The sequence below is a fragment of the Ailuropoda melanoleuca genome, chromosome 11 (assembly GCF_002007445.2).
Source record: "Ailuropoda melanoleuca isolate Jingjing chromosome 11, ASM200744v2, whole genome shotgun sequence".
Taxonomy (NCBI): domain Eukaryota; kingdom Metazoa; phylum Chordata; class Mammalia; order Carnivora; family Ursidae; genus Ailuropoda; species Ailuropoda melanoleuca.
Window position 1 is genome coordinate 989222 of NC_048228.1, and position 14108 is coordinate 1003329.

Below are 14108 nucleotides of genomic sequence, written 5' to 3' on the forward strand. Positions count from 1 at the left end.
CCGGCCTGGGATGGGGGGTCCTGTAGGGGATGGGGGCACTGCTCCAGAGGGTCTAAGGGGCTGCGGGCACACTGACGCCAGGCTCTCCCAGTCCCATTCCCCGGTGCAATAAAATACACCCTGAAACGGTGAATGCAGGAAAATGTGGGAAAGACTGCTTGCAGCCTTTGAGAAAGGGATTTTTCAAGCTTTGGTAGTAAGCCAAAGGAGAGTAAAAAGGACAGTTGCCCCGCAGGCTCGCTCAGCTTCACAAGTCTGCACGGTCAGCGGTCAGCGTCGCCACAGGCAGGATGGAAAGGCCATATGACAATCTGGGAAACCAGCAGAGTGCCAGCAAGGGCGTTAACGGCCCTGATGTGAAAACAGCTTTGCAACTAGTTAAGAGAAAAAAAGACAAGGGTCCCACGATGGTGGGCAGAGGGGGAGGCGAGGCTGCCCAGGGCACGTCAAGGCACCCAGCCCAGCCCTGGCCAGAGCCGTACCCGCGGCCGCGTTCCCCTGCCGACCGCCTGCCAGCCGGGCCTGTGCCGTCCCTCCAGGGTTCAGCGTAGACTGGTGGGCTCTGGGCGTTCTGATGTTTGAGATGATGGCCGGACGCTCCCCCTTTGACATCATCACCGACAACCCCGACATGAACACAGAGGACTACCTTTTCCAAGGTGCGTGGGCCGCAAGGCATCTCCCGAGGGTTCAGGTGCTGCCCCTGGGCTGTGCATTCGGGTCTCCCCCGACCCGCCCGTCCCCCACAGGCAAGGTCGGCCCGTTCTCACAGACCAGCTCGCAGGGAGGCTAAGACGGGGTTGGGGAAGTGGGAGCGGCCGTGGGAGAGCGGGTTCACCAGGGAAGACAGCCTGTCATGATTTAGCCTAGACTCCTTCCTGCCCCCGCCAGGTGTGTGCCCTGGAGGCGTGGGAGGGCAGGGCCCCGACCCAGCCTTTTGCCACCTGCAAGTGCAGGACACCTGCCCCTGGGCCAGAAATCACTGCCCGGGGATGCTGGCACCCAGGGACTCGGTTGTCCCTGCAGCGCCCTTTGGCGGTCACATGCAGAGGCGCTCTCATATGTGAGGAGGTTGCTGGCTCCTGTGATCCTGAGCACGTTGTGGGGGGGGGTCCCTCTGTGGGGGAGAGACCCTGCTGGATGTAGGGAGGAGGGGCCAGGGCACTAAAAGCGCCCTGGACACTCCTGCTCAGAAAGGGTTTCAAGAGCCCTGCAGACCGCCCAGCTCCTCCCGCGGCTGGGCAGAGCAAACACAGCAGGGAGCGTCGGGAAGGAGCCAGACTTCTCACCAGGGCCCCAATCGTTGCAGTAATCCTGGAGAAGCCCATCCGGATCCCCCGATTCCTCTCCGTGAAAGCCTCCCACGTCTTGAAAGGATTTTTAAACAAGGTACACCTGTGGCCGCCGTGCGGGCCGTCCCGCGTGTGGCTGCCGGGGCTGACCGGGGCGGGTGTTCCCAGTGTCCGCTACGGGACACCTTGGGGGGGGGGCTCTGCTTCCTATTTGACCTCTGCCCTGTGAATCGTCAGTCTGTAGTCATGCTTGCCGAAACACAGTGAGAAATTCGGTGAAGGCAACCCTGCTCTTCCGCTGGTGGCTGAGACCGGCTGGAGGCGATGCCGTGAAGCTCTTTACATCACGGGGACGGGAAGCCGGGTGTCCTCTGGCCGCGAATCTGGGCTTCTTTGCTCCATACTGACTGGTCCTTATTTGAACTCTGACTCCTAGGACCCCAAAGAGAGGCTCGGCTGCCGGCCACAGACGGGGTTTTCCGATATCAAGTCTCACGCATTCTTCCGCAGCATAGACTGGGACCTGGTAAAGCATGGGGACCCGTTTGCTGCCCCCCCGCCGAGGGAGGGCTGGGGATGAAGGGTGTGGTGGGGGCTGCCCTCTGGGGCCCTAGGAGTGACTGACAAGGAGCGTGAGGGGCCGTGATGAGCCCTTGGGGGTGGTGGTCCCCGGTGTTCCTGGGAGAAGTCATGCCGTGCTGCCTGGGGGTCCAGTTGTGGACGTCCGTGATCTGTGACCACACCGCCTGGTTGATTCTGCGTGAAATCCCCCGGTGGGACCCGGTTCCATGGTTGGTTTTCCAAAACCTGCCCTTCTTGGTCCTATCTTGGGATGCGGTGAACAGCGAAGGATACAAGCCCTTTCCACTTTAGTGTCCTGGTTCCTGGTACTAAGGGAAGTCTGAACTGGATTTGTTGCAAAATATATAAATGGTTGCAGAGTTACTGAAATATAACCTTTAAAACGTGCTCCTCTGAGACAAAGGAGATGAGCTAGCTAATTAAATAAATGTTGAACTTTAGCGCAAACTAGATCGGAGGAAAGCCCCGCTCTGGGGCCGCGTCGCGTCTCCCCCACACAGCTGGTGTGGCGGCCCCGCGGCATGCGCTGAGGTCCACTGCCCGGCCCCGTGGGCAGAGCAGCTCTCGTCCACTCCCTCTGGTCACTGTGACTTTCCACCCACGGGACTGTGCGTTCATGGGGTCGCGATGAGGAGCGTGCTCAGACCACGCACCCACCCCGCCCACGCTGTCCAGGCCGCGGCTGGGTGATTTCAAAACAGAATTCAGCGTCCTCTCCCTTTGAGCCATTAGCCACGAGTACTTAGAACACTATTCAGAGCCCAGGTACTTTCTGATTATGAAAAAGACTTTGAGGGCACCTGCTGGCTCAGTCGAGCGTGTGACTCTCAACCTCAGCGGGTCTCAAGCCCCACGCTGGGTGTAGAGTTTACTTAACAAATGAAAGAAAAGAGAAACTGACCTTGACTGGCCCACTAGCCCGAGGGAGAGGAAAGGTAGGTTTGGGCTGGTTTCTGACTGCTACCTGTATAGCTCGGGACAGCTGGCCTGGAGGGAAGTGCCACCACCAGGCGTCCACAGCCCCTGGAGGCCCACACTGAGCCTCCGTGGTCCACGTACTGATTGCGAGCCCCTCGTGCCCTCCCTCCCCACCCCTGCAGCCACAGCCCCCCCCCCCGCACCACCCAGGCAGGTGTCCTCCCGCTGAGCTGGAAGAGGCCTTTGTAGACACCCTGCCCACTGTCACGGGGCTCCAGCCGGATGTCGGGCCTGTGAGCGTCCTCGGTGGCCTGTGACGCCACATCCCCTGAGGGTGGCATCTGGTCATTTCTGGTCAGTGCGTCCTTGCCGAAAACCCTGTTCTCAAGCGCGGCCTGTGTTGGCCGTGATCAGAAGGCTAAGGGTTTATGGCGCGGGTGTGAGATGAGGAAGGTGCTCTTCTAGGATCAGTCTCCACATTTATAAGCCACGTCCAGACATGGGGGCGTGCGGGCCCACCCTTGGCTCCGTGGAGTGACCACTGTCGCGGACATGCCTGAGCGGAAGGACACGAACTGCGTGAGGAGGCGCGTGGGGTCCCCAGCCCAGTGCCCCATGGTGCTCGAGGGGATGCTGTTTGCAGTGGGAGGGATATGCAGATAGTGGAGGGAAGAAGCACTTCGATAAAAGAGGTGCTGGGGTCCCTCCGCCCTCACAGGGCTGCTCCTAGAATTCCTCTGTTGCCCCCACTGCCAGGAGAGCAGCGTCTAGGATGGTCTCTGCTTTGCATACATCCGGTGGGGGGCTTATCACCCAGAATTGGGGAAACAGAGACCAGCAGACAGGAGAAGCCCCGCTCAGAGATGTGGTCACCCTGGACCCCGGTCTGCCTCTCCCACCCTGTCCTCAGGGACTCGGCTTCCAGGGTCTGGGCCTCTCCCTGCTCCCGGGACGGGACGTTCTTCCTGCCTAGCCTTGCCAGCAGTGGCCTCCTCTGTCCAGGGACCTCCTGTCTCCCCCCAGGCTTCACGGAGCCCCCGACGCCCCTGCAGGGTGGCCCCCCGCCCTTGCCTCCTTCAGGCCCTCAGAACTGAGCCTGCTTGGCCGCCACGCATGCCCCTTCCAGCATCCTCTCCACTGACACCGGTGCAGCCAAGCGGCGGCCTGCCCCAGACCAGTGTCCAGGGGGCCCTGTTCTCGTGCACTGCTTTGACTGAGGAAAGGAGGTGACGCTCGTGACACTCTCAGAGGGAGGCTGAGCAGCCTCCCGCCGTCAGACCAGAGCACTGGGCCCCGGGATGACGGGTGGGCGTGGGGGACCGTGGGCGAGCTTCTTGCTTCAGACCCAGCTCCGCTTCGACTTGCTCTTTAAATCTTAAAGCAGCCGAGACCTAAGGTAGAGAAATAGCTTAAGAAACGCACCCTCCCGCTTTTTATCAGAAAAGATTTCATATAAAAGAATATGGGTCATTGTGTATAAACGGTGAGAAGCAACAAGGACGTTCCTCGGTCCCCACGCACACGGGTGACCCACCCGCTCTGCCTGCAGGGACAGCCCGTCCTCTCTGCCATGCGCCCCCTCCTAGTGTCTTCTCGGTGACGGTCTCTGCCCAGGCACTGGCTGCCATGCCGGCCACGTCCCTGTGCGTGTCAGGCAGCTGGCAGGAAGGACTCGTCTGTGTCTGGGACACCCCCGTGTTTTCCACTTGCCGAAGTGCGGCCTGTGCCGCTCACGTTCCACGCCCGCTCTGTTCCTGTTGTTGTGACTGAAACAGCTCGTCACGTCAGCCTTGGACAGTTCCACGGCCTGCACAGGGACGGGTGGAGCCCCACACGGGCAGGTGTTTCCAGGCTCAGCCCTACCAGGGCCCAACGGGTCTGGGCAGCATGCCGCGTGCTTCCTCTCACTCCCTGGCCTCGTGTGTGGCTGTGTGGCAGGGAGGGGACCCAACGCAGGGCAGGGACCCGTGTCTCTTGCTCATGGCTCTGTTAGTTCTTGGGGATGTGCCTGGCCCGACACAGGTGCATAGCACACAGCCGTGATGTGGGGTTGGGGGGGCGGCTTGCACATGTCACGGAGGGACTGAGCAAGCAGGCCTTCACCGTCCTCACCCGTGTGACATGGCGCTGAGGGGTCCCTGCCCTGGGCCTTCCGTCTCTGCCCTCTGGCACGAGTGTGTCTCAGCCCCATAAAGGGTGACTTGGAAGTCAGAGTCTGGGTCCTGAGAAGCCCTGTTTCCTGCCTGACAAGCATCCCCTTGTGGTTAGAAACAGAGAGGGTCAGTGATGCTTTCGGGAAGGAAGGTCCCAGCGGGACGGGGACTCGCCGAGCAGCAGCGTGGGCAGTGGTGTCCCTGCCAAGTCCGAGCTCTTTTATGACCAGGGTTCCAAGTTGTAAGAAAGAAAAAACTCCTGAGACCAGCCTCGTCCGGTTTCAGGGGCCGGGCCTAGGGGTGCAGACCACCAGCGTGGCTCTGTCCCAGGTACGGGGCCCACGCGGCTGTACCGCCGGCAGTTGTAAACTCAGGATTTTTGTGGCTTCAGATACTTACTTCTTCCTGGACTTGTGTTTAAGAGAAAAGAAAACTGGCCTTCAAATATACGACCTCTTTAAACACTGAGTGTCTTCCTGTTCTGTTCTGTGATTTAAGTCCCTGAAAAAACCGAAATCCGGTAGAGATGACAGACAGTATCGATCTGACTTCTCGCGTTGTCCTTCCCAGTTGGAGAAGAAGCAGGCCCTCCCGCCATTCCAGCCGCAGATAACCGACGAGTACGGTCTGGACAACTTCGACACCCAGTTCACCAGCGAGCCTGTGCAGCTGACCCCGGATGATGAGTAAGGCCTGCGGGGGCAGCTGTGAGGGTCGGGACGCCCTGTCCGCCATCTTCCCTGTCCCGGTGGGCGGCGGGCTTGGGGGGGGCTGACACGGGTCCCCGCGCTCTGCCTGCGCACACAGGGACGTCATAAAGAGGATCGACCAGTCTGAGTTTGAAGGTTTCGAGTACATCAACCCGTTACTGCTGTCCACCGAGGAGTCCGTGTGAGGCCGTCTTCTCCGCCGCGGACACGTGTGTGAATGACCCCTTCTGTCTCTCCGTAAGCACAGCGCATGCATGCCAGGCTGGGCGCGGGGCTCCGGGCGCAGCCCCGGGGGGCACTCGCCGCCCCGACCGCGGATGGGGCGTCCAGCCGGCGCTTCTCGGAGCGGAACAGTCTTGCGTCTGGGCCCGCGCGGCCGGCTTCGTGCTGGAGGAATTTGCTTCTTGTGCCTGTGCCGCGGAGGCCCCGCGGTGACCGTGTCCGAGGGAGAAACTGCCCCATGATTTCGAAGGTGCACACTTTCCACAGAAACAGAACTGACCTGCTCCGCCAGGAGTTAGCCTGTAACGTCCTGAGGAATAAAATGTGCCCATGATGTCGAAACCTCCCTGGTGCCTTTTTTCCGCGAGCGGCACCTGCCCAGCGTCCCAGGCGACACCCACACGGGAGGCGCCGGAGCGGGCGGGGTCGTGCGCCAAGTTGCGGCTGGGGGCTGGGGACGGGAGCCCGAGTGCCTGCAGGGACGGACCCCAACGAAGAATTTACAAATCTGGAACGTCTTCTAAATCCCGGTAAGTTTCTATTGTTAATATTTCACGTGTATGTCACACCCCTGCGTCGTCGTCTAGTGCGGAGGCCACGCCGCACCCAGACCGGAGCCGCTGGCCGAGCAGCGCGTCAGGTGTCGAGGAGACCGGATTCTGGATTCTCACACGGCTCCCTGCAGCGCCCGGAGGCCACGGAAAGTAAGGAATCGAAAACGAAATCTGCACGAGCTATCTCTGCAAACACTGAGCAGTGCCTACGTATCTTGTATTAAATCGTCAAGAAAATATTTTTATCGGCAGTGGTGCTCAGAATTAGAAAATGTAGAAAGATCTGTGTATGGGCGCCCCTAGCCTTACATAAGAAATCTAGAAGATCCACGAACATTCTGCACGCTCCTGACACAACGCTTCCTGCAGCCTGTCAACCTGCACGTGGCACATGTCCCTCCGTCACCCTCCTTCTTGGGTGAACGCAGAACCAAAGGTTTTCTAAAAGGAGGTAAACCCCCGGGGGCTTTTAAAATCTCTACCCCATGATGTGTGGCGGGAGCCGCGGGCAGAGCGTGGGCGGGCTCCTCGTCCACCTCAGGACACCAAGTGTCCCCGTGTCCCTCCACCGCACGCGCCATGTCACGCACACCCTCCCGGCCGTCTCCACCACGTGGCTGCTTTGGGGCAGGGGTGGTGGTGAGAAAAGTGGAAACGAAGGGGTGTCTGTGTGGCGCTGACCCCCGCCCTGCCCTGACCCCACCGGGGGAGCCGACTCTCACGCGGGGGCGGCACCACGGGGGCACCTGCCCGACCCGCAGCCCAGGCCCCAAGGTCTCTGGACCCTCCCCCCGGGTTGCAGAGCAGCTTTTCTGTGACACGGAGACTTGTCTCGGCCAGCACCTCAATTGGAACCACGAAGACTTGCCTCCACAGACTGAAATTACGGACCCAGAGATCCTGGGAGCCAGCTTCTCGATCTCATGGGTGTCACAGCCCGGTGCTGATGTCCAGGAGCATGGCTCCCGAGGGACAAGCGGTCACACGGGACTGGTGACCGGGGCCCTGGGATGAGGGGATGTCACACAGGGAGGGAGAGACCCCCGTGTACCCAGGAGGGGATAACAAATGGCTGCTGAGAGCCCCCCTTCCTCCTGATGGTGGTCACTTGCTGCCCTGGGCACGACAGCGTGTGCTCCGACAGGACGGGGGCCCTGAATTTGCTGAGACTGAAAGCATTTATTTCATTGCTACCAAACAGCGGCCCGGGTCCAGCTGGGCAGCTGCTGTGCAGACGTGTGCGCGGGGTCAGGCTGGTGGCTGAGGGGGACGCGTGCAGCCATCTGCTTTATCAACTCCGGAAGGGGAAGGTGGTGCCGCAGTGGGGATCGGAAGCAGCAGCCCTAACATTTGGGGAGCGGCATGGGTCGTCTGGATGGTCCGTGGATGGAGACGTGGCCGTGGCCGTGGCAGTGAGCGGGCAGTGCCCGTCGCCGGCCGTCTTCCTCCTGCAGCTGGCGTGTGCACCCTCGGGCCGAGGCCTTGCAGGCTTCGAGCTTCCATGAAAGACCCTGAGGAACATGCACACTTATTTCTGATAAAAGGAGGTGTTTCCAGAAGCAGCAGGTTTGGAAGGCGTTTTTAAAAACTAGCCTTTATTTAAAGCGGTTTTAGGTTCATGATAAAGTCGCAGGCCATCTGCCGAGATTTCCCACGTGCCCCTGCCCCCACCGTCACTCTCCCCTCCCAGGGGCCACATGTGACCGTGGATGAACCAGGCCGACACGTCATCGTCCCCACGATGCCGGGTTCACGTCTTGGGGGTGCAGAGCGCGGTCTGGACAAAATGGGGCCCTGTATCCACAGTGCAGATCACGTGACGTAGCCTCGCTGCCCCAAAAGTCCCGTGTGCCCGTCCTCTGGCGACTACTGGTCTCTTCACTATTTCTGCAGTTCTGCCTTTTCCAGAAGCCCATATAGCGAGGGTCATAAAGCGTGCGGTCTTTGCAGACAGGCGTCTTTCCCTTGGTCACGTGCAGTTAGGTTCCTCCACGGTCTCTTTGTGGATCGTGACCCGCTCCCTGCCGCCACTGCTCTGCGGCCACGGTGGATGCCACCAAAGCCCAGCTCTTCCAGAATCTGTGGGCCAGCAGCACTGGAAGGAAAACTACCTATAAATGCTCTTGTGCCCCATCATCTACTTGCCCTGGGAAGCCCGAACACCACCTGGCTAGGGCGGGCTGCAGACTGGCCTGCCCGCTGCCCGTGGCGCCTGGTCCGGTCCCTCCCTCTTGTCCCTGCCTGCCTGTCGCTGAGCTGCGCGGGCGCCTCACGGCGGCCTGCCCCGCGTAAGGAGCAGTTCATCGGGGAGTTAAAACCGGGTGCGAGTGCAGTCCATGGAGGCAGGAAAACGCACTACCCCGCCGACGGCCCGTCTGTAGACCCGGCCGGTTCTGCTCCGAGTCTCAGCTCCTCTACCTGGGCCTGCGTCCCTCTGCTGAGCGGCTCTGCCAGTTCGAACGGTAGGCGAGCACTCGCCTTAGCGTAACCCGAAAAGACAAAGGGGCCCGTGTTTCGCTCCCGATACAAACACACAACACCGGAGTCCACATCGACGTTTACTGCGGCTGCCGAAGCGGGGAGGACACGGTTCGGGCAGGGGGAGTCTGGGCGTCCGCTTGGCTGGACTCACAGGGCTGTCGACTCACCACACCACTTCTTCCGCGCTTCCTGCCAGGCACTGAGCGAGGTGGCTGTCAATGTCCAGCGGGGCCAGACTGCAAGAGGGAGGAGACGGTCACTCACGCACAGGGAAGTGCTGACACAGGCCACCTGGCCAGGGCACCCGCCACGTACTTTCACGCCCTTTCCTGGTGTGACAACCACAGCAAAGGTCAGCCAGAGAGAACCCCACGACGGTCTCCATAGCTGGTCGGAAACGGGGGAAAGGTCCAGGAGGGACTACGCCAACCAGAACAGGCCTCAAATCCTGTTCCCCGGGGATGTCTACCGGGGCCGTCTACCGGGGCCAGGCGCACAGCACAGCCGGACACGTGCGTCAGGGGCCTGTCAGACACGTTCTCAAGGCTCACCCGGGCTCCTGCGTCTGAGGCTGGGGGGAGGGCATCCTGTATCTGAATGAGCCTCCCAGAGGATTCTGGAACCCACTCAGCTTGAGAACCTCACGGCTCCCGGTGAATGGCTTGTTCTGGAGCCTGAAAGCCCACCCGGCGGTGCACAGGACAGCGTCGGCGGGTCCTCTGCCAGGCCTTAAGGTCGAGAGCAGCCTTTCTTCGCGCCCCAGCCGGCCCTCGGTGGGGGCTCCATTGGGGGTCCGCAAGAAGGTCACTTCCTCTCCTCCGAAAACCGCCCCACTTGGCACCCCGAAAGGGAAAAGCACGAAGGCCGGGGCCCCAGAAGCACAATTCCTATCTGTCACGAGAGGCAGGGAGATGAAGCCGGTGGAAGGTGGGCCACCCGCGTCTGAGATGGTGTTTTCTTGGTGTGCAGGGACCGAGTCCCCTTAGGGAGGGGTTCAGTGAACCTGAGCTGCCAACTTACAGCTTTGGGGGCTCCGAGGCCTGCGGGTTGGCCTCTCGGGGTCCAGTGGGGTGCAGAGAGGGGTCTGGACTCATGGCACAGAGCACTTTCTATCCCTGATCTCATCTGACCCCATGAAGGAGGGAGGGCCAGGCAGGACCATCTCCGACGGGCTTGAGAGCCGTGGATGGACAGCTTCTGGCTGTGCCCCAGAGAGTGGCAGTGCTGGGGTGCTCAGCAGAACTGCTGGGGGACACACCCTCGCAGAGCGGCTGAGCCCCCTGCTGCAAGCAGAGATGCTCCTTGGGTCCACCGGCTGGCCGTCCTGCCCTCAGCTCCTCGGCCTCCTGCTACCAGCCAAGGCCAGTCCAGACCGCCCCACCCCCCCGCAGCCCTTCTTATGCTCCAGACGGGTCCAGCCTCCCTGTATCTCCCTGGGCTCGGCCACATGGGTGATGACCCCCTTCACATTGGGACTTCAATGTCCCCCACAGCCTCTGCCCCAGACCGGGCACATGTCATGGTGGCCAGGGCCCCACCTGCACCTTACAGAGTGGAGCTCACCACACCGGTGTCGCCTCCACGGCTTCCCCCAGCGGGGCACCCTGGGTCTCTATTAGCTGGCAGAGGGGACACCCCCTACATCGCCATGGGTCCCGTCGGACCCTCTGGAAACACCTCTGTGCCATGGCCTCTCTGAGGACGTTTGCCCAGATGGCTTCTCCCCACCCTCACAGAACTCCCAAGATGTGACCTTCCCTCCGCCCCCGTCTATAGCCAGCCTGGTCAGCCGGGGTGGAAAGGCCCGTCCCTGGAGCCTCACTGCAAGACTGTGGACCACACACCGCCTCTTGCCCTGCTGCTCTGGGCACCTGTGCCCCTTCTGGTGGCTGTCAGCTGCCCTCTCAGACTCTGTAGGGCTGGTCAGTGTGCTCTGAAGTCCCTGGGGCCCCTGCATGCTCTCTCCAAGGCTGCCAGAAGATTCTAAGGTCTGGACCAGGTCACCTTGTCTGGGGTTTCCAGGTGGCATCCCCTGGTGGGGGGGCACCCTCTGGGGCCCTGCAGACCTCCCCCTAGTAAGAGAACTTGGTCTCGGCCAGCCCTGTCCCGCCCACCGAGTTTCTGCAGCAGTTTGCCCCAGCACGGGCCTGCCTTGCCGTCACATCGAAGCCCCGTGCGTGGACAGTCGGCGTGGCTGCAGGACAGGAAGCTGGGCCCAACACCCTCCACCAACGTCTGACTCAGACACGGCAGCCCACGGGGCCTCAGAGCTGGTAAGACGCCAAAACGCAGGCTCTCCTCGCACGCACGGGACACAACTCAATTTCAGCCTCCACCTCTCCACGTCCAGTGGCCCGTGGAAGCCCGTCTTCCACGCTTCCGTGGCTCACGGGCATCAGAGCACACAACACGTGCACATGGCAGCAAGCAGCTCTCAAGGGGACAGGGTTTCACCCCGTTTGTCGAATCCACTCTGTAACCATCCATCAGATCCTCTGAGTGACCTGAAATGCTAAGGCTTTGAGAAGAATGGTGGGCTCATCCCGCAGCACCGGGTCCCCAAAGCACACACGCCAGCAGAAGCCCTCCGGTCACCAGCTGCCCCCGTGGCCCGGCACCTCGTCTCCTGCTGTCACAAGGGCACAGCACGGCTCCAGTCTCTGGTTCAAAATCCCAAGTGGGGCACCCAGCTGGCTCAGACAGTAGAGCATCTGACTCTTGACCTCAGGGTCACGAGTTAAAGCCCCACGCTGGGGGAGAGCTTACTTAAAAATGTGTGTTTTTTAAAATAAAGCTATTATATATTTTTAAAAAATTCCCAAGAATCACTAAAAGCGGACACTTTCTAAGGAAAGTCACAAGACAGCTAGCCAGTTCAGTTCCCGTGTGCACGTGCTAGGCTGTCTCCCGTGGCCCAGGGCCCCGAGCATCCCACCAAGGGCCCGCGCCTGTTTTCAGTGCCCCGCGTCTCCCCAGTCACTGCGAGGACCTGAGGGGTGTGTCCTGGCCCAAGGACCCTCTCCTTTGTAGTCACACGGAGAACGTGCTACCAGCACTTCAGACCCGCCGAGGCCTGGACCCCACCGCTGACTCCTACTTCGGAAAGAATGAGGCAATCTGCCAAGCCTTAATGTAACCGCTTAAAAAACTCAAAACTGGAACTTTTTCTCTCCCTGATGTCTCTCGCTGGGAGTCTCTTTTTTTAGACCGCGTAGAAATGCCAGCATTCCAAGGACAAGCCCCCTCTGGAAGAGGAGGAAAGGTGGGGCTCCCTTGACAGCTTCTGCCAAGAAAACAAATTTCCCTCCAGGGCCTACAGTGGTGTCCTCTGCCCCCGGGGGTTTTTGGACTGGGGGTGAATCAGGAAGAGCACTGTTTTCAAAGAGTGGTCACTGCATTGTCAAAACAGGCAAGCCAGTCAGTATTCGCAACTCACAACCATCCCAAAATATGGGCACAGGTGAAGGCAGTGCAGTGAGAAGCTACGTCTGGAAACACTGAGCAAATTCTCCAGTGCTCCCGTGGGCCACTGAGGGACCTCCTCCAGGCCCGGCTTGTCTCCGCTCTCACGCACTGTCCCTGTCCCCGTGCGAGACAGCCACTGGCTCGCCCAAACCAGGCCGCTCTCGCCTCCCCAACCCTGGGTGGTGCAGGCACAAGGAGATAAGTATGGGGGTACTGGGCTCACCCCAACAGCGGGCTTTCAAAGCCCTGTCCCGATAACAACGGTGCAGGCTGGAGGAGCCCAGACACTTGACCACCAACGGGAACATCATGTCTCTGAACAAAAAGTAGCATCTACAAGACCTTTGCGGGCAGGCTCTCCGTGTTTTTCCGAGCCAGGGGTTTGATGGTGTTTGCTTGGCCATCAGCTCCGTGGCCCTCACCGCGTCCAGGATGGTGTTTGCTTCTGGAAGACCAGGGGTGTGGCCCATGCCTTGCACAGCGTCTCTCAGCCACAGGAAATCTGGAGCTGGTCCACTTACTGAAACCTGCTGTCCGTTCTCTACACCTGACCCCTGTGACCCCCACACCTGTGTCCTCAGCTGTGTAACACATGGCCCCCAAGCTGGGGAGTTTAACATCTCAGCAAAACCGGATTCTATTCCCCTTACTTAAAAAAAAGATATAAAGAAGGGCGCCTAAGTGGCTCGGTCAGTTAAGCGCCCAACTCTTGACTTCTGCTCAGATCATGATCTCAGGGTGGTGGGATGGAGCCCCCCTCAGCAGGGGGGCTGCTTATCTCCTCCCTCTGCCCTCCCCCCCACTCCTGCGCACTCCCTTTCTCTCTCTCTGTAAAATAAATGCATCTTTATTCTAAAAAAGGACATAAAGATATACAATGAGTTCTTAAAGTAAAACGACGTCTGAAGACACAAAAAGGCTTCATTTTTAAAGCCCACCCCAGGGAGATACCGGTGGGAGGCTTTCCACAGGAAACTGCTTGGTGACCCACAGTCTGGCAGGCCCTGGAGCCGGCAGTCACCACCAGGTTCCCCGTGACCTGGCGGTGGGGAAGAGGCGCCCTGCTCCTGCGGCAGTCCGCGCTGGGACACTGCAGCCTGTCCCCGGGGCTCCGAGGGATGAGAGCGCAGGTGGACCCCCGACCATACACCACTGCGCTCCTACCTGAAGAGGCCGAAGCTGAGCTCGAGCGCCTCTCGGCCGCCGAAGCCCGGCCGCGCTTTCCCAACAGGGCTGGGGTTGGAGGAGGGGATCGGAGGCCGGGGCCGCGCGCACTCACCTGGGGGCGAAGTCGGCCGCGCACATCGGGCAGCTCCGCAGGGTCGGCGCGGCCTCCCGCAGCTGCTCCCGAACGCCGGGGGTCGCGAGGGGCTCAGGCCCGGGGCGTCGCTGAGGGGACCGGGAGGGGGACCCCGAGCGACGCCGGGCCCCAAGGAGCACCCGGTAGGAACGGCCTGGGCCCCCGCCTCCCCTCGGGGCCGGTGGGAAGGGCGTCCAGGAAAAGGTCCGGGCTCCCACGGTGAACACCTCGGGGGACGCGGGGCGCTCGGGACCGCGCCCGGGCTCCTGCCAAACGGGGTCGTTGGGTCTTGTCAGCGGCGCCCGGGCGCCTCCCCGGCCAGGCCCGCGCCCCACTCCACACCCGGCCGCCCCGGGGCCCCGCAGCACGCACCGGGCCGCGGAAGGCGGGCAGCGGCGGCAGCTCTCCGTCGGGGCTGGTCCGCGCTCCCC

The 14108-nt window shown here is 61.1% G+C and overlaps 2 protein-coding genes across 4 annotated transcripts in view; one reads left to right on the plus strand and one right to left on the minus strand.

Moving 5' to 3' along the window:
- Positions 1-6219, plus strand: part of PRKCZ (protein kinase C zeta) — a 91619-nt gene extending 85400 nt beyond the window's left edge. For all 3 annotated transcript variants that reach the window (XM_034671046.1, XM_019805024.2, XM_034671045.1), the window contains 5 exons: positions 540-659; positions 1310-1389; positions 1729-1818; positions 5516-5631; positions 5753-6219. In XM_034671046.1, coding sequence (XP_034526937.1) covers positions 540-659; positions 1310-1389; positions 1729-1818; positions 5516-5631; positions 5753-5840 — 494 coding nt within the window. In that variant the 3' untranslated portion in view covers positions 5841-6219. The remainder of the gene's footprint in view (positions 1-539; positions 660-1309; positions 1390-1728; positions 1819-5515; positions 5632-5752) is intronic.
- Positions 6220-7998: 1779 nt separating this feature from the next.
- FAAP20 (FA core complex associated protein 20) overlaps positions 7999-14108 on the minus strand; it is a 6881-nt gene continuing 771 nt past the window's right edge. Inside the window, exons 2-4 of the mRNA XM_034672031.1 lie at positions 14050-14102; positions 13657-13943; positions 7999-9148 (exon numbers count right to left, since the gene is read on the minus strand). Of these exons, the coding sequence (XP_034527922.1) occupies positions 9076-9148; positions 13657-13943; positions 14050-14102 (413 nt within the window). The 3' untranslated portion in view covers positions 7999-9075. The remainder of the gene's footprint in view (positions 9149-13656; positions 13944-14049; positions 14103-14108) is intronic.